Genomic DNA, 25,447 nt, shown 5'->3' with positions numbered 1-25,447 from the left:
AAAGTCAAAGCCATTTATCAACAACACCCAGAAACCTAAAATACGAAAAGGGAGACTGTTGAACAACTTAAGCTGTACAAACTGTCTAAAACTCTACTATGCAAAGTCAAAGCCATTTATCAACAACACCCAGAAACCTAAAATATGAAAAGGGGAGACTGTTGAACAACTTAAGCTGTACAAACTGTCTAAAACTCTACTATGCAAAGTCAAAGCCATTTATCAACAACACCCAGAAACCTAAAATACGAAAAAGAAGACTGTTGAACAACTTAAGCTGTACAAACTGTCTAAAACTCTACTATGCAAAGTCAAAGCTATTTATCAACAACACCTAGACACCTAAAATATGAAAAGGGGAGACTGTTGAACAACTTAAGCTGTACAAACTGTCTAAAACTCTACTATGCAAAGTCAAAGCCATTTATCAACAACACCCAGAAACCTAAAATATGAAAAGGGGAGACTGTTGAACAACTTAAGTTGTACAAACTTTCTAAAACTCTACTATGCAAAGCCAAAGCCATTTATCAACAACACCCAGAAACCTAAAATACGAAAAAGGAGACTGTTGAACAACTTAAGCTGTACAAACTGTCTAAAACTCTACTATGCAAAGTCAAAGCCATTTATCAACAACACCTAGAAACCTAAAATACGAAAAGGGAGACTGTTGAACAACTTAAGCTGTACAAACTGTCTAAAACTCTACTATGCAAAGTCAAAGCCATTTATCAACAACACCCAGAAACCTAAAATATTAAAAGGGAGACAGTTGAACAACTTAAGTTGTACATCAAGCAAGAATGGGAAATAATTCCACTTCAAAAATGTGTCTCCTCAGTTCCCAAACCTGCACTGAGTGTTGTTAAAAGGAAAGGCCATGTAACACACTGGTAAAAATGCATTTTTTCAATGTGTGAAGATGAATTATCTTCTCTTTGAAGTCTATTCAATTGAATATAAGTCGAAAATGATTTGTTGTATTCTCTTTTTATTTAGCATTTACACAAGCTGACCGCAAACAGTTCATATAAGTTAATTGACTTCTTTACGACTTCTGACCTTCACTTTTATCGCGGCTGCTATCTTATTCCGCAGACAATAAAAAGTGCAAATTACAGAGAGAGGACGGACAAAATGTGAACCCTTGCTGTGAACATGTGACCATCACAAATAAAGTTGGTCCGCGTCCGGATGACAGTAAGTCCCGACGTTGGACAAATAACAACGAGGCAGATCAAGGTTTTAGATAACAATTAGATAACAACATAACCATAAAGATAAGACTTCCTATGGAACAGAACCAAGGAAATAAAATACATTTGCTTGCTCATCAGTGTTGTCCCGATTTGATACTGATACCAAATATCATCAATTGATTAACGTGGGTTCAGAGAATCTGGAGAAATCACTCCACGTAAGCGGCATGGCCGGAAACCAACATTGAATGACCGTGACCTTCCATCCCTCAGACGGCACTGTATCAAAAACCAACATCAATCTCTAAAGGATATCACCACATGTGCTCAGGAACACTTCAGAAAACCACTGTCACTAAATACAGTTGGTCGCTACATCTGTAAGTGCATGTTAAAGCTCTACTATGCAAAGCGAAAACCATTTATCAACAACATCCAGAAACGCCACTGGCTTTTCTGGGCCCGAGATAATATAAGATGGACTGATGCAAAGTGGAAAAGTGTTCTGTGGTCTGACGAGCCCACATTTCAAATTTTTTTCGGAAATATTGTGTCATCCGGGCAAAAGGGGAAGTGAACCATCCAGACTGTTATCGACGCAAAGTGTAAAAGCCAGCATGTGTGATGGTATGGGGGTGCATTAGTGCCCAAGGCATGGGTAACTTACACATCTGTGAAGGCACCATTAATGCTGAAAGGTACATACAGGTTTTGGAACAACATATGCTGACATCTAAGCGCCGTCTTTTTCATGGACGCCCCTGCTTATTTCAGCAAGACAATGCCAAGCCACATTCAGCACGTGTTACAACAGCGTGGTTTTGTAAAAAAAAAGAGTGCGGGTACTTTCCTGGCCCGCCTGCAGTCCAGAACTGTCTCCCATGGAAAATGTGTGGCGCTTTAAGAAGCGTAAAATAGGACAGCGGAGACCCCGGACTGTTGAAGGACTGAAGCTCTACATAAAACAAGAATGGGAAAGAATTCCACTTTCAAAGCTTCAACAATTAGTTTCCTCAGTTCCCAAACGTTTATTGAGTGTTGTTAAAAGAAAAGGTGATGTAACACAGTGGTGAACATGCCCTTTCCCAACTACTTTGGCACGTGTTGCAGCCATGAAATTCTAAGTTAATTATTATTTGCAAAAAAAAAAAATAAAGTTTATGAGTTTGAACATCAAATATGTTGTCTTTGTAGCATATTCAACTGAATATGGGTTGAAAAGGATTTGCAAATCATTGTATTCTGTTTATATTTACATCGAACACAATTTCCCAACTCATATGGAAACAGGGTTTGTACTTTGGAAGCACAATGACAGAAAATGTCAAACTTGATGACGAGATCAGACTCAGGATGGGGAGATTGATTGATTGATACTTTTATTATTAGATTGCACAGTACAGTACATATTCCCTACAATTGACCACTAAAATGTAACACCCCAATAAGTTTTTCAACTTCTTTAAGTCGGGGTCCACGTTTTAATCAATTCATGATAGTTCATGGCTTATTGTAAAAAAAAAATTGGTTATTAATGATATGTAATATCAGTTATTACTTTGTCATCCACAATAAGAAGCTTTTGGAGCAGGGGTCACCAACCTTTTTGAAAGCAAGAGCTACTTCTTGGGTACTGATTAATGCCAAGGGCTACCAGTTTGATACACACTTAAATAAATAGCCAGAAATAGCCAATTTGCTCAATTTACCTTTAATAAATAAATCTATATATATATATATAAAAATGGGTATTTTTGACTGCCATTCCGTAGTACATTTTTTTCTTTTAGGGAAGTTTTTTTGTAGAGAATAAATGATGAAAAAAACTTAATTGAATGGTTTAAAAGAGGAAAAAACAGGCAAAAAAATGCAAATTAAATTTTGAAACATAGTTTATCTTCAATTTCGACTCTTTAAAATTCAAAATTCAACCGAAAAAAAGAAGAGAAAAACTAGCTAATTCGAATCTTTTTGAAAAAATTAAAATAATAATTTATGGAACATTATGTCATTTTTCCTGATTAAGATTAATTTTAGAATTTTGATGACATGTTTTAAATAGGTTAAAATCCAATCTGCACTTTGTTAGAATATATAACAAATTGGACCAAGCTATATTTCTAACAAATACAAATCATTATTTCTTCTAGATTTTCCAGAACAAACATTTTAAAAGAAATTCAAAAGACTTTGAAATAAGATTTAAATTTGATTCTAAAGATTTTCTAGATTTACCAGAATCATTTTTTGGAATTTTAATTATACTAAGTTTGAAAAGATATTTCACAAATATTCTCCGTCGAAAAAAACGGAAGCTAAAATCAAGAATTAAATTAAAATGTATTTATTATTCATTACAAAAAAAAATAAATACTTGAATATTGATTTAAATTGTCAGGAAAGAAGAAGGAGGAATTTAAAAGGTAAAAAGGTATATGTGTTTAAAAATCCTAAAATCATTTTTAAGGTTGTATTTTTTTCTCTAAAATTGTCTTTCTGAAAGTTATAAAAAAAATAAATGTAAAAAGTAAAAAAATAAATGAATTTATTTAAACAAGTGAAGACCAAGTCTTTAAAATATTTTCTTGGATTTTCAAATTCTATTTGAGTTTTGTCTCTCTTAGAATTAAAAATGTTGAGCAAAGTGAGACCAGCTTGCTAGTAAATAAAACAACTTAAAAAATAGAGGCAGCTCACTGGTAAGTGCTGCTATTTGAGCTATTTTTAGAACAGGCCAGCGGGCGACTCATCTGGTCCTTACGGGCGACCACCGCGTTGGTGACCCCTGGTCTAGAGCCTACAATACAGTATACAGTATGTACCAGGATCTGCTAGGATCCTGATGAGAGCGCGGAAATACAACCACATCACACCAACTCTCAAATCCCTTTACTGGCTTCCTGTTCCACTCAGACTTTAATACAAAGTCTCCTTACTAACCCACCAGTGCCTCCATGGAAATTCCCCCGCAACCTCAAAGATCTACTCACCCCCAAATCCTCCACACCACACCTCTGCTCCAGACAGACTAACCCCCTCCATCCTCCAAGGAATAAGCTACAGACTATTGGAGACTAGGGCTTTCTGCTCCGCCGCTCTCCCTGACCACCTGAGGGTAGCACAGACTGTGGATACTTTTTAAAAAAGGCTTAAAAACCCTCCTTTTAAAAAAAAAAGCCTTTTTATAGATATATACATACTAGTTCTAGCTATTAGGCTGTTCTAGTTTTAATTTTTATTTATTTGTATTATCTTTTTCTTATTATTATTATTTTTTAATACACTGTAGCCCTTTGAAGTTGTTTGCTCAATGTAAAGTGCTTTTTACAAATAAAATCTATTATTAATATTTTTATTATTATCATACTCGACTGGTTTTAGAAGCTTTATAAATTCACAGAAATCTTTACCCTTCATGTTTGTGTTAAGTGAAGTGAATTATATTTATATAGCGCTATTTCTCTAGTGACTCAAAGCGCTTAACATAGTGAAAGCCAATATCTAAGTTACATTTAAAGCAGTGTGGGTGGCACTGGGAGCAGGTGGGTAAAGTGTCTTGCCCAAGGACACAACGGCAGTGACTAGGATGGCGGAAGCGGGGATTGAACCTGGAACCCTCAAGTTGCTGGCACCGCCACTCTACCAACCGAGCTGGTTTGTGCCAATATGTATGTGAAATGGGTCTTAAATTGCATTAAAAAAATGTCTATTCTTAAAAAAAGAAATCTTGCAGAGACCCTGACTACAAAATAGGTCCTACACGCATGAATGATTTGCGGTGATATCGTATGGCTGCAATAACGGTGTCGTATCGGAGTTCAGGATGTGGAGACAAGCGAGAGCCAGCATGGACTTGTAAATAAAACAAGACTGTTGAATAACTCAAGGGTTGGAATTGGGGGTTAAATCACCAAAAATGATTCCAAAGCGGGGCCACCGTTGCTGCCCACTGCTCCCCTCACCTCCCAGGGGGTGATCAAGGGTGATGGGTCAAATGCAGAGAATAATTCACCACACTGAGTGTGTGTGTGTGTGACTATCATTGGTACTTGAACTTTAACTTAACGACCTGCAGGTGTTAATGTGTATGGTTTTGTGTTGCTGATGTTTGGCAATAAAAGTTAAACATGGTGTCGTACTTTGTGACTTCCTACGGGCGCAACGACGACACAACAAGCTGAAAAAGAACACTTTCAATCATTTTTTTTTAAGCGCACACAGAGATATAAAGCACATATTATCAGTTTTCACGCAAGTGTTCAATCACTAAAGTCTGCTTTCCTGTGCTCCGGAAGTCGACCAATCACAGCTCTGCGGACTGCGTAGCCACCCACGTGAGAATACACACTCACACTATGGTACCACTAGTTTTTAGGGGTGTCCAAACTAAGGCCGGAGGGCAAAGTGCGGCCCTGCCGGTGTCTTTAGTGTGGCCCACGAGAAGTCATAAGTTAAACAGAAATCGTACCTACCGGGTGTTTCCAAAGTCATCATAAATGTCTGACGACTTGATTGCTGCAATTTTGCCTCCATTTTGGGGAAAAGCTGGGTAAATCAGTTCAATATCTTTATATCTGGATTTGGAGTGAACACTGCAGAGTATTTACATATATGGCCCGATCCAAACAACATTCCCTAGTCATGGTGCAAAATTTAAGAAAAAAATGCACACATGGCCACACATAACACAACCGGCTCACTCAACTTTGTGGATGTCCAAGAAAAACATCTAAAGCACCATTAAAATATTCTAAATGACACTCATTAAAAATCCATTACAATGCATGATGGGAAAAATGCAAACCACCCCATGTTTGCCGCATTTTAGCTGCTTGATATTTCGGATTGATTACACAACTTTAAGGAGGTCGTCATGGAAGTAAATACTAATGATATGAAATATTAATGTTATATCCATTTTATTAATATAATATGTACACATATTTAAGTATAAACTATATATCTGGTTACTTTACATGCAGTTTTTTTTAGCCCCAAAAAGTTTTTTTTCATCAACAAGTGTGGACATCCCCGTACTAGTGTTCCACTCTGGAACGCCCCCAAAAAATAATTACTTGATTAAAGTACAGGGTTTTATTTCCCTATGTTCGAACTAGTGTTGTAACGATACCAATATTTTGGTACCGGTACTAAAATAGTTTTGGTACTTTTTTGTACTTTTGTAAATAAAATGGGACCACAAAAAATGTCATTATTGACTTTATTTTAACAAAAAAAAAAACTTAGTGTATGTGAAACATATATTTATTATTAGGGACCAAATGTCCCTTTGGGACAGAGGACACTATTATATTTCTAAGGTTTTATTATTCTTTATTATTATCCCGCCACCTCTTTGAGCTGTAATTTGACCCCCTCAACATGCTTCAAAACTCACCAAATTCAACACACACATCAGGAATGGCGAAAATTGCGATTTAATCAAAAAACCAAAACCCAAAACTGCGCTCTAGCGCCCCCTAGGAATAAAACACAGACAAAACTGCTCCTAGGAAGAAAACACAGACAAAACTGCTCGTAACTTCCGGTAGGAATGTCGTAGAGACATGAAACAAATAACTCTATGTAGGTCTCACTTAGACCTACATTTCATTCATTGACATCCTTCAGCAAAAATCAACAGGAAGTTGGCAATTACCCCTTCAAAACAAAAGTTTTGTAAAAACCCGTCACCTTTTTCAAACATTATCTCCTCTGAGCGCTTGTGTTGTGTCGGCTTCAAACTCGCACAGGAAAGAGATTGAACCCTTTTGATTAAAAGTTGATGAACAAGTTTTTCTAACTGCTCCGGTTTTGATTTTACAAGCCTTCAAAGAGTGCTGAGCTGCTGCTGCTGCGCTGCTGCCGTCTCAAGATGGCGGCTTAAAAGCAGGAAGCACCAGCGTGACCACACAATGCAGAGAAGGTAGGTACTGTGCGGGTAAAGATATGTTGACTGGGTGAAAGAAGGAGGCACCAGTTTGACTGCAGGATACAGAGAAGGTAGGTAATGTGCAGGTAAAGATATGTTGAATGGGTGATGGCAGGAAACACCAACAAAAGTCGGTCCCGTCCCTCGCTGCTTGTAGCTTTAATTGTAATTTAGTACTTAAATAAAATGTTGAACATAATAGACAACTTGTCTTTTAGTAGTAAGTAAAAAAACAAAGACTCCTAATTAGTCTCCAGTAACATATTGTGTCATTTATACACCTATTATTTTATACACATTACGAGGGACAAACTGTAAGAAATTGATTATTAATCCACTTGTTCATATACTGTTAATATCTGCTTATTTTTTGTTTGAACATGTTCTATCTACACTTCTGTTAAAATGTAATAATCACTTATTCTTCTCTTCTTTGATACTTGACATTAATTTTGGATGATACCACACATTTAAGTATCGATCCGATATCAAGTAGTTACAGGATCATACATTGGATCAAAAAGAAGATTTTGTGGTGTTGAAAAATATCGATGTAATCATAGTAGTATCGACTAGTTACACTATTGTACGTGATATCATTACAGTGGATGTCAGGTGTAGATCCACCCATGGCGTTTGTTTACATTGTAGAGTCCTGGAAGAGTGTTTATGTTGTGTTGCGGTGCAAATGTTCTCCCAAAATGTGTTTGTCATTGTTGTTTAGTGTAGTTTCACTATATGGCACATGTTTATGACTGTTGTTTAGTGTGGTTTCACTATATGGCACATGTTTATGACAGTGTTGTTTAGTGGGGTTTCACTATATGGCACATGTTTATGACAGTGTTGTTTAGTGTGGTTTCACTATATGGCACATGTTTATGACATTGTTGTTTAGTGTGGTTTCACTATATGGCACATGTTTATGACAGTGTTGTTTAGTGTGGTTTCACTATATGGCACATGTTTATGACAGTGTTGTTTAGTGGGGTTTCACTATATGGCACATGTTTATGACAGTGTTGTTTAGTGTGGTTTCACTATATGGCACATGTTTATGACAGTGTTGTTTAGTGTGGTTTCACTATATGGCACATGTTTATGACAGTGTTGTTTAGTGGGGTTTCACTATATGGCACATGTTTATGACAGTGTTGTTTAGTGTGGGTTCACTATATGGCACATGTTTATGACAGTGTTGTTTAGTGTGGTTTCACTATATGGCACATGTTTATGACAGTGTTGTTTAGTGTGGTTTCACTATATGGCACATGTTTATGACAGTGTTGTTTAGTGTGGTTTCACTATATGGCACATGTTTATGACAGTGTTTTTTAGTGGGGTTTCACTATATGGCACATGTTTATGACAGTGTTGTTTAGTGTGGCTTCACTATATGGCACATTTTTATGACAGTGTTGTTTAGTGTGGTTTCACTATATGGCACATGTTTATGACAGTGTTGTTTAGTGTGATTTCACTATATGGCACATGTTTATGACAGTGTTGTTTAGTGTGGTTTCACTATATGGCACATGTTTATGACAGTGTTGTTTAGTGTGGTTTCACTATATGGCACATGTTTATGACAGTGTTTTTTAGTGAGGTTTCACTATATGGCACATGTTTATGACAGTGTTGTTTAGTGTGGTTTCACTATATGGCACATGTTTACGACAGTGTTGTTTAGTGGGGTTTCACTATATGGCACATGTTTATGACAGTGATGTTTAGTGGGGTTTCACTATATGGCACATGTTTATGACAGTGTTGTTTAGTGTGGTTTCACTATATGGCACATGTTTATGACAGTGTTGTTTAGTGTGGTTTCACTATATGGCACATGTTTATGACAGTGTTGTTTAGTCTGGTTTCATTATATGGCACATGTTTATGACAGTGTTGTTTAGTGGGGTTTCACTATATGGCACATGTTTATGACAGTGTTGTTTAGTGTGGTTTCACTATATGGCACATGTTTATGACAGTGTTGTTTAGTGTGGTTTCACTATATGGCACATGTTTATGACAGTGTTGTTTAGTGTGGTTTCACTATATGGCACATGTTTATGACAGTGTTGTTTAGTGTGGTTTCACTATATGGCACATGTTTATGACAGTGTTGTTTAGTGTGGTTTCACTATATGGCACATGTTTATGACAGTGTTGTTTAGTGCGGTTTCACTATATGGCACATGTTTATAACAGTGTTGTTTAGTGTGGTTTCACTATATGGCACATGTTTACGACAGTGCTGTTTAGTGGGGTTTCACTAGATGGCACATGTTTATGACAGTGTTGTTTAGTGTGGTTTCACTATATGGCACATGTTTACGACAGTGTTGTTTAGTGGGGTTTCACTATATGGCACATGTTTATGACAGTGTTGTTTAGTGTGGTTTCACTATATGGCACATGTTTACGACAGTGTTGTTTAGTGGGGTTTCACTATATGGCACATGTTTATGACAGTGTTGTTTAGTGGGGTTTCACTATATGGCACATGTTTATGACAGTGTTGTTTAGGGTGGCTTCACTATATGGCACATTTTTATGACAGTGTTGTTTAGTGTGGTTTCACTATATGGCACATGTTTATGACAGTGTTGTTTAGTGTGATTTCACTATATGGCACATGTTTATGACAGTGTTGTTTAGTGTGGTTTCACTATATGGCACATGTTTATGACAGTGTTGTTTAGTATGGTTTCACTATACGGCACATGTTTATGACAGTGTTTTTTAGTGTGGTTTCACTATATGGCACATGTTTATGACAGTGTTGTTTAGTGTGGTTTCACTATATGGCACATGTTTACGACAATGTTGTTTAGTGGGGTTTCACTATATGGCACATGTTTATGACAGTGATGTTTAGTGGGGTTTCACTATATGGCACATGTTTATGACAGTGTTGTTTAGTGTGGTTTCACTATATGGCACATGTTTATGACAGTGTTGTTTAGTGTGGTTTCACTATATGGCACATGTTTATGACAGTGTTGTTTAGTCTGGTTTCACTATATGGCACATGTTTATGACAGTGTTGTTTAGTGGGGTTTCACTATATGGCACATGTTTATGACAGTGTTGTTTAGTGTGGTTTCACTATATGGCACATGTTTATGACAGTGTTGTTTAGTGTGGTTTCACTATATGGCACATGTTTATGACAGTGTTGTTTAGTGTGGTTTCACTATATGGCACATGTTTATGACAGTGTTGTTTAGTGCGGTTTCACTATATGGCACATGTTTATGACAGTGTTGTTTAGTGTGGTTTCACTATATGGCACATGTTTACGACAGTGCTGTTTAGTGGGGTTTCACTAGATGGCACATGTTTATGACAGTGTTGTTTAGTGTGGTTTCACTATATGGCACATGTTTACGACAGTGTTGTTTAGTGGGGTTTCACTATATGGCACATGTTTATGACAGTGTTGTTTAGTGGGGTTTCACTATATGGCACATGTTTATGACAGTGTTGTTTAGTGTGGTTTCACTATATGGCACATGTTTATGACAGTGTTGTTTAGTGTGGTTTCACTATATGGCACATGTTTATGACTGTGTTGTTTAGTGTGGTTTCACTATATGGCACATGTTTATGACAGTGTTGTTTAGTGTGGTTTCACTATATGGCACATGTTTATGACAGTGTTGTTTAGTGTGGTTTCACTATATGGCACATGTTTATGACAGTGTTGTTTAGTGCGGTTTCACTATATGGCACATGTTTATGACAGTGTTGTTTAGTGTGGTTTCACTATATGGCACATGTTTACGACAGTGTTGTTTAGTGTGGTTTCACTATATGGCACATGTTTATGACAGTGTTGTTTAGTGTGGTTTCACTATATGGCACATGTTTATGACAGAGTTGTTTAGTGTGGTTTCACTATATGGCACATGTTTATGACAGTGTTGTTTGGTGTGGTTTCACTATATGGCACATGTTTATGACAGTGTTGTTTAGTGTGGTTTCACTATATGGCACATGTTTATGACAGTGTGGTTTAGTGTGGTTTCACTATATGGCACATGTTTATGACAGTGTTGTTTAGTGTGGTTTCACTATATGGCACATGTTTACGACAGTGTTGTTTAGTGGGGTTTCACTATATGGCACATGTTTATGACAGTGTTGTTTAGTGTGGTTTCACTATATGGCACATGTTTATGAGAGTGTTGTTTAGCGTGGTTTCACTATATGGCACATGTTTATGACAGTGTTGTTTAGTGTGGTTTCACTATATGGCACATGTTTATGACAGTGTTGTTTAGTGTGGTTTCACTATATGGCACATGTTTATGACAGTGTTGTTTAGTGTGGTTTCACTATATGGCACATGTTTATGACAGTGTTGTTTAGTGTGGTTTCACTATATGGCACATGTTTATGACAGTGTTGTTTAGTGTGGTTTCACTATATGGCACATGTTTATGACAGTGTTGTTTAGTGCGGTTTCACTATATGGCACATGTTTATGACAGTGTTGTTTAGTGTGGTTTCACTATATGGCACATGTTTACGACAGTGTTGTTTAGTGTGGTTTCACTATATGGCACATGTTTATGACAGTGTTGTTTAGTGTGGTTTCACTATATGGCACATGTTTATGACAGAGTTGTTTAGTGTGGTTTCACTATATGGCACATGTTTATGACAGTGTTGTTTGGTGTGGTTTCACTATATGGCACATGTTTATGACAGTGTTGTTTAGTGTGGTTTCACTATATGGCACATGTTTATGACAGTGTGGTTTAGTGTGGTTTCACTATATGGCACATGTTTATGACAGTGTTGTTTAGTGTGGTTTCACTATATGGCACATGTTTATGACAGTGTTGTTTAGTTTGGTTTCACTATATGGCACATGTTTATGACAGTGTTGTTTAGTGTGGTTTCACTATATGGCACATGTTTATGAGAGTGTTTTTTAGTGTGGTTTCACTATATGGCACATGTTTATGACAGAGTTGTTTAGTGTGGTTTCACTATATGGCACATGTTTATGACAGTGTTGTTTAGTGTGGTTTCACTATATGGCACAAGTTTATGACAGTGTTGTTTAGTGTGGTTTCACTATATGGCACATGTTTATGACAGTGATGTTTAGTGGGGTTTCACTATATGGCACATGTTTATGACAGTGTTGTTTAGTGTGGTTTCACTCTATGGCACATGTTTATGACAGTGTTGTTTAGTGTGGTTTCACTATATGGCACATGTTTATGACAGTGTTGTTTAGTGGGGTTTCACTATATGGCACATGTTTATGACAGTGTTGTTTAGTGTGGTTTCACTATATGGCACATGTTTATGACAGTGTTGTTTAATGGGGTTTCACTATATGGCACATGTTTATGACAGTGTTGTTTAGTGTGGTTTCACTATATGGCACATGTTTATGACAGTGTTGTTTAGTGTGGTTTCACTATATGGCAGATGTTTATGACAGTGTTGTTTAGTGTGGTTTCACTATATGGCACATGTTTATGACAGTGTTGTTTAGTGGGGTTTCACTATATGGCACATGTTTATGACAGTGTTGTTTAGTGTGGTTTCACTATATGGCACATGTTTATGACAGTGTTGTTTAGTGTGGTTTCACTATATGGCACATGTTTATGACAGTGTTGTTTAGTGTGGTTTCACTATATGGCAGATGTTTATGACAGTGTTGTTTAGTGTGGTTTCACTATATGGCAGATGTTTATGACAGTGTTGTTTAGTGTGGTTTCACTATATGGCACATGTTTATGACAGTGCTGTTTAGTATGGTTTCACTATATGGCACATGTTTATGACAGTGCTGTTTAGTATTGTTTCACTGTATGGCACATGTTTATGACAGTGTTGTTTAGTATGGTTTCACTATATGGCACATGTTTATGACAGTGCTGTTTAGTATTGTTTCACTATATGGCACATGTTTATGACAGTGTTGTTTAGTGTGGTTTCACTATATGGCACATGTTTATGACAGTGTTGTTTAGTGCGGTTTCACTATATGGCACATGTTTATGACAGTGTTGTTTAGTGTGGTTTCACTATATGGCACATGTTTACGACAGTGTTGTTTAGTGTGGTTTCACTATATGGCACATGTTTATGACAGTGTTGTTTAGTGTGGTTTCACTATATGGCACATGTTTATGACAGAGTTGTTTAGTGTGGTTTCACTATATGGCACATGTTTATGACAGTGTTGTTTGGTGTGGTTTCACTATATGGCACATGTTTATGACAGTGTTGTTTAGTGTGGTTTCACTATATGGCACATGTTTATGACAGTGTGGTTTAGTGTGGTTTCACTATATGGCACATGCTTATGACAGTGTTGTTTAGTGTGGTTTCACTATATGGCACATGTTTATGACAGTGTTGTTTAGTTTGGTTTCACTATATGGCACATGTTTATGACAGTGTTGTTTAGTGTGGTTTCACTATATGGCACATGTTTATGAGAGTGTTTTTTAGTGTGGTTTCACTATATGGCACATGTTTATGACAGAGTTGTTTAGTGTGGTTTCACTATATGGCACATGTTTATGACAGTGTTGTTTAGTGTGGTTTCACTATATGGCACAAGTTTATGACAGTGTTGTTTAGTGTGGTTTCACTATATGGCACATGTTTATGACAGTGATGTTTAGTGGGGTTTCACTATATGGCACATGTTTATGACAGTGTTGTTTAGTGTGGTTTCACTCTATGGCACATGTTTATGACAGTGTTGTTTAGTGTGGTTTCACTATATGGCACATGTTTATGACAGTGTTGTTTAGTGGGGTTTCACTATATGGCACATGTTTATGACAGTGTTGTTTAGTGTGGTTTCACTATATGGCACATGTTTATGACAGTGTTGTTTAATGGGGTTTCACTATATGGCACATGTTTATGACAGTGTTGTTTAGTGTGGTTTCACTATATGGCACATGTTTATGACAGTGTTGTTTAGTGTGGTTTCACTATATGGCAGATGTTTATGACAGTGTTGTTTAGTGTGGTTTCACTATATGGCACATGTTTATGACAGTGTTGTTTAGTGGGGTTTCACTATATGGCACATGTTTATGACAGTGTTGTTTAGTGTGGTTTCACTATATGGCACATGTTTATGACAGTGTTGTTTAGTGTGGTTTCACTATATGGCACATGTTTATGACAGTGTTGTTTAGTGTGGTTTCACTATATGGCAGATGTTTATGACAGTGTTGTTTAGTGTGGTTTCACTATATGGCAGATGTTTATGACAGTGTTGTTTAGTGTGGTTTCACTATATGGCACATGTTTATGACAGTGTTGTTTAGTGGGGTTTCACTATATGGTCATGACCGAAAGAATAAGATGGCGGATACAAGCGGCCGAAATGAGTTTCCTCAGAAGGGTGGCTGGCATCTCCCTTTGAGATCGGGTGAGAAGTTCAGTCACCCAAGAGAGACTCGGAGTAGAGCCACTGCTCCTTCGATTTGAAAGGAGCCAGTTTAGGTGGTTCGGGCATCTCATGCAAATGCCTCACCAGCGTCTCCCTAGGGAGGTCCTTCTTGCACCTCCCACTGGGGGGAGACCCTGCGGCAGGCCAGGGACCAGATGGGATGATTACATATCCTCTCTGGGCTGGGAACGCTTCGGGATCCCCCAGGAGGAAGTTCTGGGGAGGGAAGTCTGGGGGTCTCTGCTGGAGCTGTTGTCCCCGCGACCCGATTCTGGATAAGCGGTTGAAGACGGATGGATGGATAATGGCGGTGCTTGGAGCGCCCTGTTTTTTCTGAGGTGGTACTTGGTGTAAAAACGTTTAAGAACAACCACCTCAGTCTACAATAATCCGGCAATTACCTGGTGAACCAGCTCATGGGCGATGACACTGGCAACTCGCTGCTTGTTGTAGGACGACGACTGGTTTGTATCATACAGCAAGTTGGTCTCCCGGTAGGTGATGAGGCCCCAGTTCTCCATTGCACCAGTTCCGAAGTCAGGGATGGCTATCTTGTCTTGACAAAACACACACAGAGACTGACTTACTGTGGACTCCTTTGAAGTCATTAGTTACAAAGTATTCTCGTACATTTTCAGGAAGTTCACACCTTGAACGGACTTTGGGAAAACGATGACTAAGAAAAGGATCGTTCCCTTTTAAATGTGGAGGAACATTGATGGTTTTTAACCATTATACATACCAAGTTTCGAGATGGAGTACGTCATGTTGAAGTAGTCCTCGAAGTAATCAAAAATGACCTTGGTCGTTTTGGCCGCGAATGTGGCGGTCGATAACTGACTCGGCTGAGCGTAGATTCTCAACTACAAGATGGAAAAGTTCATGAATTATTGCACTTGATCGTAAAATCCATGGCTTGTTCACCCACATAGAACTTCTCGCTGTTGTTTGTCTTAAACTTACAGGAATTCCTCTGGCGGATATTTCTTCCACATGACCAAACTGGTGCACAGCAAAACATACCAAATAGGTACTCATTGGAACGGACTTCTGGAAAGAGGTCCTCATCTTGTTGCCAGGTAGTGGTTCCGGGGCACTCTGAGGGGACAGTGGAAAGGACTAGTGTTGGCTAATGTGCATGTCACTCAGCCTGAGGAGCTGGGAACATTCCCCGAACCCCCGAAACAGATTCATTCAGCTGTGAGCAGTCCAAAGTCTTCCTCCTTGCAATGCACCGTGTTGTCCTGTTGACAGAATCCCATCACCGCAGGGACGTGGGCCCCCGGTCTGGAGGGATGCCCGCTGAAACGTCTCCACACAGCTAGCTACCAACTGGAACGCCGAGTCGCAATGCATCCACCCTTTTTACCCAGCATCCACAAGACATTGAAACAACACGGAGAGCTTGTGGACTTAGGTCCTGTCATTGGGCAACTCAAACATGATGTTGAAACAACATACTACATGACGACATTTAATCAATGTCGGGTTGTGACGTTGCTTTGACATGGACATTTGGTTATTTTTCAACCAATAAACTATTGTAGCGTGTAAGGAGAAGTGTCAAAAGATGGCGCTAACTTTTGCCGAGGTGCACAAACAACCCTCACTCAAGTCCTAGTCGTGACAGATGTTGCCAGGCGGACTACCTTGCAACTGTGGCTTAAATAATACTGTGGTGATTAGTGAAAACAGGTGCGTGACATGGGGACAAGGTGAAAGCTAATGGGTAGCTATGGTGACAAAACAGACAAAAGTCCACAAAAAGTCCAAAAACAAAACCGAATATGACTTAAACAAAAGATGATCACACAGACATGACAGTTTTCTGATTAGTGTCCCTGTTATGTGTAATGGGGGAGTTGACGGTACGGACCACAAGGGGGCATAGTTAGATTATGATTTATTTATTTTTATATATATACCTACCTCGACTGGCATGTTGGACAGTGCGCCATAGGCCGCGTCGTGAATGATGGATATTTTAAAGGTGGCCTTCTGGTTGGGTTCATCCAAGCAGGGAAAGGATTTGCGGGCGTCCGTTGGCTCGTGATCAGTCGCAGCAACCTTCCTGGAAATTCAAAAAAAATGAAAACTACTCAGGGAAACTGCAAAGGGAAAAGGGAAACTGCGCCTTTTTGGCATTTTTGCCCACAGTTCACGATCAATATGAGAGACGAGAGGACTTGTAACTCAGAAATGATTTATCCCGCCCATAAAGCCCACTAAATAACATCCAAAAAACTGCCAACAAAACTCCATTTAGACTTTGAGACTTGACTATTAACAAGTATTAGTCATATTGTTATTATAAATATGATCAAGTATTAGTCATATTGTTATTATAAATATGATTAAGTATTAGTCATATCGTTATAACAAATATTAACAAGTATTAGTGATATTGTTATTATGAGTTCATACGCAGACAAACTATTTGTAGATCAGGCATCTAGCTAGCTAACTAGCTTGTGCTGCTATCGTAAGCGGACTTTTGCCGGAATTAAAAATGTGAAATACTTATGTCTTCTATAAGGATTGTGAATGATAGGCACAATTCCAGAACAAAGTACAGTTTCCCTTTGAAGTCATTTTATGTTCATGGTCAATTAATTCATCTGTAGAATTAGTGAAGAGTGATAGTTACAGGGCAAGAGAAAGCCTTGTCCCACACCTGTCCAGATTATTTGTGCTAAGTTTGTGCTGCACAAATGTTTGTTTTGACTATTGTAGTTTTTAACGACTTTTTGTTATTAACCTGTAATAATCAGAACTAGAGTATCCCCCCCATTTATGTCAAAATCTTCACAAACGTGTTCCAATCATTTTTGCTGATTTGTGCTGCAAAAACTATTGGTCTAACTATTGTAGTTTTGAGTTTTTAACAATGTTTATTATTAACCAACAATAATGTGTTATTAATCATAACTACGATGTGCGTTTGTCACAGCAACTGAAGTTTTGAAAGCTATCAAATGACCATCAAGTTACTCAATTCAAGCTGCACAACTACTAGCACAAAAGCATGTAAATTAATGAAAGATGAAAATGTTACAATTCACACAGATAATCAATATACATTCTCAACAGTACACATAGTTGCACAAAATAGAGGAATGATTACGTCAACAGGAAAACCTGTAACACATGTAGAACTATTAAAATAATTATTTTGGTGATTTAACCCCCAATTCCAACCCTAGAGTTACTCAACAGTCTTGTTTTATTTACAAGTCCATGCTGCCACTCGCTTGTCCCTGCGTCCCGAACTCCGATACGGCACCGTTATTGCAGCCATACGATATCAGCGCAAATCATTTATACGTGTAGGACCTATTTTGTAGTCATGGTCCCTGCAAGATTTCCTTTTTTAAGAATAGACATTTTTTTAATGCAATTTAAGACCCATTTCACATACATATTGGCACAAACCAGCTCGGTTGGTAGAGTGGCCGTGCCAGCAACTTGAGGGTTCCAGGTTCGAGCCCCGCTTCCGCCATCCCAGTCACTGCCGTTGTGTCCAATAGTTAGACCAATAGTTTTTGCAGCACAAACTCAGCACAAATGAATGGAACACGTTTTTGGAAATTTTGACATAAAGGGGGGGTGCTCTAGTTATGATTAATAATACATTATCACAGGTTAATAACAAAAATCATTAAAAACTCAGAAATTACAATAGTGAGACCAAACATTTGTGCAGCACAAACCAGCAAAAAGGAATGGAGGGGAGGGGGGAGGGGGGGGCTCTCGATATGATTAATAAGACATTATTACAGGTTAATAACAACACTTGTTACAAATTCAAAAACTACAATAGTTACACCAAACATTTTTGCAGCACAAATGAATGGAACAAGTTTGTGAATATTTTGACATAAATGGGTGGTGCTCTAGTTATGATTAAAAACACATTATTACAGGTTCCAGCCATCCATTTTTCTACCGCTTGTCCCTTACGAGGTCGGGGGGACATTATTACAGGTTAATAACAAAAATGGTTAAAAACTGCAATAGTTAGACCAATAGTTTTTTGCAGCACAAATCAGCACAAATGAATGGAACAAGATTGTGGAAATTTTGACATAAAGGGGGGGTGCTCTAGTTATAATTAATAACACATTATTACAGGTTAATAACAACAATGTGGGGTTTCACTATATGGCACATGTTTATGACAGTGTTGTTTAGTGTGGCTTCCCTTGTGCTGAGTTTGTGCTGCAAAAAGTATTGGTCTAACTATTGTAGTTTTTAACCATTTTTGTAATTAACCTGTAATAATGTCCCCGCGACCCTGTAAGGGACAAGCGGTAGTAAATGGATGGCTGGAACCTGTAATAATGTGTTTTTAATCATAACTTGAGGACCAATCATTTATGTCAAAATATTCACAAACTTGTTCCATTCATTTGTGCTGCAAAAACGTTTGGTCTAACTATTGTAGTTTTTGAGTTTTTAATGATTTTTGTTATTAACCTGTAATAATGTGTTATCAATCATATCGAGAGCACCCCCCCCTTTATGTCAAAAGTTCCACAAACTTGTTCCATTCATTTGTGCTGCAAAAAACTATTGTAATTTTTAACAAATTTTGTTATTAACCTGTAATAATGTCCTCGCGACCCCGTAAGGGACAAGCGGTAGTAAATGGATGGCTGGAACCTGTAATAATGTGTTCTTAATCATAACTAGAGCACCACCCATTTATGTCAAAATATTCACAAACTTGTTCCATTCATTTGTGCTGCAAAAACGTTTGGTCTAACTATTGTAGTTTTTGAGTTTTTAACGATTTGTGTTATTAACCTGTAATAATGTGTAATTAATTCTAAGTAGAGCACCCCCCCTTTATATCAAAATTTCCACAAACTTGTTCCATTCATTTGTGCTGAGTTTGTGCTGGAAAAACTATTGGTCTAACTATTGTAGTTTTTAACACTTTTTGTTAATAACCTGTAATAATGTCCTCCCGACCCCGTAAGGGACAAGCGGTAGAAAAATGGATGGCTGGAACCTGTAATAATGTGTTTTTAATCATAAGTAGAGCACTACCCATTTATGTCAAAATATTCGCAAACTTGTTCCATTCATTTGTGCTGCAAAAATGTTTGGTGTAACTATTGTAGTCTTTGAGTTTTTAACGATTTGTGTTATTAAGCTGTAATAATGTGTTATTAATTACAAATAGAGCACCCCCCCTTTATGTCGAAATTTCCACAAACTTGTTCCATTCATTTGTGCTAATTTGTGCTGGAAAAACTATTGGTCTAACTATTGTAGTTTTTAACACTTTTTGTTAATAACCTGTAATAATGTCCTCCCGACCCCGTAAGGGACAAGCGGTAGAAAAATGGATGGCTGGAACCTGTAATAATGTGATTTTAATCATAAGTAGAGCACTACCCATTTATGTCAAAATATTCGCAAACTTGTTCCATTCATTTGTGCTGCAAAAATGTTTGGTGTAACTATTGTAGTTTTTGAGTTTTTAACGATTTGTGTTATTAAGCTGTAATAATGTGTTATTAATTACAAATAGAGCACCCCCCCCTTTATGTCGAAATTTCCACAAACTTGTTCCATTCATTTGTGCTGAGTTTGTGCTGGAAAAACTATTGGTCTAACTATTGTAGTTTTTAACACTTTTTGTTAATAACCTGTAATAATGTCCTCCCGACCCCGTAAGGGACAAGCGGTAGAAAAATGGATGGCTGGAACCTGTAATAATGTGTTTTTAATCATAAGTAGAGCACTACCCATTTATGTCAAAATATTCGCAAACTTGTTCCATTCATTTGTGCTGCAAAAATGTTTGGTGTAACTATTGTAGTTTTTGAGTTTTTAACGATTTGTGTTATTAAGCTGTAATAATGTGTTATTAATTACAAATAGAGCACCCCCCCTTTATGTCGAAATTTCCACAAACGTGTTCCATTCATTTGTGCTGAGTTTGTGCTGCAAAAACTATTGGTCTAACTATTGTATTTTTTAACAATTTTTGTTATTAACCTGTAATAATGACCCCGCGACCCCGTAAGGGACAAGCGGTAGTAAATGGATGGCTGGAACCTGTAATAATGTGTTTTCAATCATAACAAGAGGACCACCCATTCGTGTCAAAATATTCACAAACTTGTTCCATTCATTTGTGCTGCAAAAATGTTTGGTCTAACTATTGTAGTTTTTGAGTTTTTAACGATTTGTGTTATTAACCTGTAATAATGTGTTATTAATCATAACTAGAGCACCCCCCCTTTATGTCAAAATTTCCACAAACTTGTTCCGTTCATGTTTGCTGAGTCTGTTCTGCAACAACTATTGGTCTAACTATTGTAGTTTTTAACCATTTTCGTTGTTAATCTGTAATAATGTCCCCGCGACCCCGTAAGGGACAAGCGGTAGAAAAATGGATGGCTGGAACCTGTAATAATGTGTTTTTAATCATAACTAGAGCACCACTCATTTATGTCAAAATATTCACAAACTTGTTCCATTCATTTGTGCTGCAAAAACGTTTGGTCTAACTATTGTAGTTTTTGAGTTTTTAACAATTGTTGTTATTAACCTGTAATAATGTGTTATTAATCATATCGAGAGCCCCCTGCAAAAAACTATTGTAGTTTTTAACAATTTTTGTTATTAACCTGTAGTAATGTCCCCACAACCCCGAAAGGAACAAGCGGTAGAAAATGGATGTCTGGAACCTGTAATAATGTGTTATTAATCATAACTAGAGCACCCCCCCTTTATGTCAAAAATGTCCATAAACTTGTTCCATTCATTTTTGCTGCAAAAACGTTTGGTCTAACTATTGTAAATTCTAAGTTTTTAATTATTTTTGTTATTAACCTGTAATAATGTGTTATTAATCATAGCTAGCACGTCCCCTAACTATAAGATTTAAGACATAGCTAGCTAGTTATCAGCTAACATCCATCCACAGTGTTTTAGATATTTCTAAATCACTAATCCTTGTCTCCATGGCGACAAATAAAGTACGTTTCTTACAAGTAGCATTATCACTGGAGGACAAGGAATAGCTAAACATGCTTCACTACACAGCGTAGGAGGATACAATAGCTCACCGGCGTCACAATGTAAACAAATGTCATGGGTGGATCTACACCTGACATCCACTGTAATGATACCAAGTACAGGAACGTATCAAGTCGATACTACTATGATTACATCGATATTTTTTCGCATCACAAAGAATGTTTTCGTTTTAAAAAAATCATTATATTATGTTAATAAAGTCAGTAAATACGTCCCTGGACACATGAGGACTTTGAATATGACCAATGTATGATCCTGGTATCAAATCGAGAGCTAAATGTGTGGTATCGTGCCAAAATAATGTAAAGTATCAAAGAAGAGAAGAATGAGTGATTATTACATTTGAATCACCAACTTACTTGAGGACTCCTTCTTCCGTGTAGACCACTCTGTAAAATCCCACCACAGAGCCGTTCAGCCAGCCTTGGAAGTCCAAGGTCAAGACGTAGGTCTCCCCGGGCCCGGTGGCAGGCAGCTCCTGCGTGGCCTCCACCACCACGTACTCCTGAGCTCGGTACTCAAAGCAGCTCCTGACGGACACCGGCTCCTGACGCCCCTTCCCGTCCTGCAGTCGCAGCTCGGGCTTCTCCCGGACGAAGGTATCCCTGATGTGGAGCCACAGATGCCGGGTGGGCCTGCCGACTTCCAGGTGGATCTCCACGGTGCCCGTGTAGGTGTCATCATCCAGATCTGGTTCCAGCAGCAAGTCGTAGTGAACGGGTCTTACATAGTCCGGTAGCCGGAAGTTCTTCCAGTCCCCGCTGGCATCATTAGAAGGCTGACAGGGCCCCCTGCTGGGTTGAGGCGCCTGCGTGGGCTCTGCAGTGGGAGCTGGTGTGGAATTCACAGCGGTGGCGGTGGTCTCGGACCTGGAGAGGCCCACCCCGAGACCCACTGCTAAGGAACAGACCACGACTACCATGCAGATGATGACAACGTGCTTGCCACGGATGCAGTACTTCTTCTCCTCCTGGTCCAGGTCCATGTTGGCCAGCGCCATCACAAGATCGGATCTAAGGAACTGGCTCGACTGCGCCAAGGTCAAAACCCTCAACTTCTAACTGGAGACTGAGTCTGCCGGAGTGTGTATTTTAGTGTGGGGGCTGGTCCAGGGCTTAGAGGGCGGGGCGTCTTCCGTGACAAGACTGCTAGGAGCACGCCCACTCTTGGAAGGTAAACCCACAGTCTGCCAGTCGGCCAACAGCTGAACTTCAACTCCACGTGTGGAGCTTGTACACAAAGTCTTACCTGCGTCTTACCACCTGTGTCAAATGCTTCCTTCCCGTTGGGTAAGTGTACCGTCTCTCAGTTGGTTGGACATTAGCTTTCAATCCCGGTCCGGCCATAAAACTAAATTGTAGTCAGCTGTGGGAGAACTGTCTGATGACTCTTATATTGACTAACTACATTAATATACAGGTATTAGTATAGTACCGCCATACCAATGAATCATATTCGGTACTATACCACTCGGTAAGTTTGCCTCCCGGGAGATAGAAATGGATCCTAAACAAACAAATGAAACAAAAGATGCGACCGACCAAGCAGAAGCGACAGGAGGAAGTCATTTCATGGGAAAGAACCGTTGAGATCGCCCCTGAATCGTATCGCTAACCACAAAAATAAAATTGAATCAAATCGTTACACCGCCCTTGAATACAGATTTGAAATACAAATGGTACATCTAGATCATGGGTGTCAAACTCTGGACCGCCGTCTAATTTAATTTGGCCCTTGAGGCAATATCAATTTAGCATTAGAGCTAGCCCACCGCTAATACTCATACTTGCCAACCCTCCTAATTTTCCTGGTAGACTCCCGAAGTCCAGTGCCCCTCCCGAAAATCTCCCGAATTTCTACCGATTTCCACCCGGACAACTATATTGGGGGCGTGCATTTAAGGCACTGCCTTTAGCGTTCTTTACACCCCGTCGTCACGTCCGCTTTTCCTCCAAACTAACAGCCTGTCACATAATATTTGTGGCTTTTACACACACACACAAGTGAATGCAAGGCATACTTGGTCAACAGCCATACAGGTCACACTGAGGGTGGCCGTATAAACAACTTTAGCACTGTTTCTGTCACACCTATGGATCATGTTTTGTTTTGTCATGTTATGTTTTTGATTTTGGACAATCGGTCACGTTTTGCACTTCCTGGTTTTGTTTGTTTCCATGCCAACCTCATTAGTTTTCACCTGTCACGTCCCTGTTCTCAGCCTCACCTGTTTTCACTAATCATCACAGCTATTTAAGTCACTCTTTTTCTTGTCTTGGTCCTGGGATCTTCACACTCGCACGCACCCTACCCATGCTGTTCCAACCTTCACGCCCTCGTCCACAGTTCCATGCCGTGTAAGTGGTTTATGTATTTATGCCACAGTGCTAGTTTTGTTTCATGTCTTTAGTCTTGCCATCGTGCTGGTTAAGTTTATAGTTAAATTGTCTTTCATGCCAACGAGCAGGGGCTTCACGGTGGCAGAGGGGTTAGTGCGTCTGCCTCACAATACGGAGGTCCTGCCGTCCTGGGTTCAAATCCAGGCTCAGGATCTTTCTGTGTGGAGTTTGCATGTTCTCTCCGTGAATGCGTGGGTTCCCTCCGGGTACTCCGGCTTCCTCCCACTTCCAAAGACATGCACCTGGGGATAGGTTGATTGGCAACACTAAATTGGCCCTAGTGTGTGAATGTTGTCTGTCTATCCGTGTTGGCCCTGCGATGAGGTGGCGACCTGTCCAGGGTATACCCCGCCTTCCGCCCGATTGTAGCTGAGATAGGCGCCAGCGCCCCCCGCGACCCCGAAAGGGAATAAGCGGTAGAGGATGGATGGATGGCCAACGAGCAGATGTTTTTGTTTCATGTTTGTACTATTTAGCCAAGTTTCTTCCTCTTTGTGAGCGCCCTTAGTTTGATTATTTTTGATTCTAGTGCTTAAATAAAAAAATGTAGCTGAATTCACGCCTGGCTGGTCCTGTAATCCCGCTGCGTCAAAGGAGCACAAACAATCCAAGTCCAAGCTTGACGGTTACAAATATGCGCCACACTGTGAACCCACACCAAACAAGAAGGACAAACACATTTCGGGTGAACATCCGCACCGTAACACAACAGAACAAATACCCTGAATCCCTTGCAGCACTAACTCTTCCGGGAAACTTCCAGCAAACTGACCGATATTTAACGTTTTATTCATGCATTTTCTCTTGCTACTTCAAGGCTTGAATGTTTGGTTCATTTATTATTATTTTATTTTCAAATGTATTATTAGCCTGTGGAAAAAATTTGATATTTACCTCAGAAGATTGCAAATAGAAAAAAAGGCATAACATTTTTATTTAAATTTTATTTGATATGCCGTTGATATTTTTATTATTATTATTATTATTTGAAACTGGATTTTGCATGTCACTATAAAGTTATATAAGTCTTGCTTGTTCAATATTTAATGCAAAACTTGTTAGGGTCGCTATTAAAAGGTTTATTTGTTCATCCTTGGTCCGCGGCTTTGTTCAGTTTTAAGTCTTGGCCCACTCTGTGTTTGAGTTTGACCCCCCTGCTCTAAATGTTGAATCTAAAAGCTAAATATAACTCAGGGGTTCCCAAAGTTTTTGACTCAGGGGCCGTTATTTTTGACAATATGATTTGCCAGACCGGCTAGGAGACACCGAGAGTAACAAGAGTAAAATGGGTTAGAATGGACAGATTATATGAATAAAAATAAAAAATAACTTGGGACTTCCCGCAGACCGGATTTTGGATGCTGGCGGGCTCTTAACTGGCCCGCGGGCCGCAGTTTGGGGACTGCTGATA

General features: G+C 38.8%; 1 protein-coding gene across 1 annotated transcript in view; it reads right to left on the bottom strand.

Moving 5' to 3' along the window:
* The window catches only part of enpep (glutamyl aminopeptidase), a 61,175-nt gene extending 38,489 nt beyond the window's left edge, over positions 1-22,686 (bottom strand). The window contains exons 1-5 of the mRNA XM_061885700.1: positions 21,997-22,686; positions 16,511-16,652; positions 15,545-15,679; positions 15,324-15,444; positions 14,983-15,137 (exon numbers count right to left, since the gene is read on the bottom strand). Coding sequence (XP_061741684.1) covers positions 14,983-15,137; positions 15,324-15,444; positions 15,545-15,679; positions 16,511-16,652; positions 21,997-22,637 — 1,194 coding nt within the window. The 5' untranslated portion in view covers positions 22,638-22,686. The remainder of the gene's footprint in view (positions 1-14,982; positions 15,138-15,323; positions 15,445-15,544; positions 15,680-16,510; positions 16,653-21,996) is intronic.
* Between the last annotated feature and the right edge of the window lie 2,761 nt (positions 22,687-25,447).

This window comes from Nerophis ophidion, linkage group LG24 (genome assembly GCF_033978795.1).
Source record: "Nerophis ophidion isolate RoL-2023_Sa linkage group LG24, RoL_Noph_v1.0, whole genome shotgun sequence".
NCBI classification, from domain to species: Eukaryota; Metazoa; Chordata; class Actinopteri; order Syngnathiformes; family Syngnathidae; genus Nerophis; species Nerophis ophidion.
Note: the sequence above shows the minus strand (reverse complement) of the source record. Positions and strands in the feature narration are given on the sequence as shown.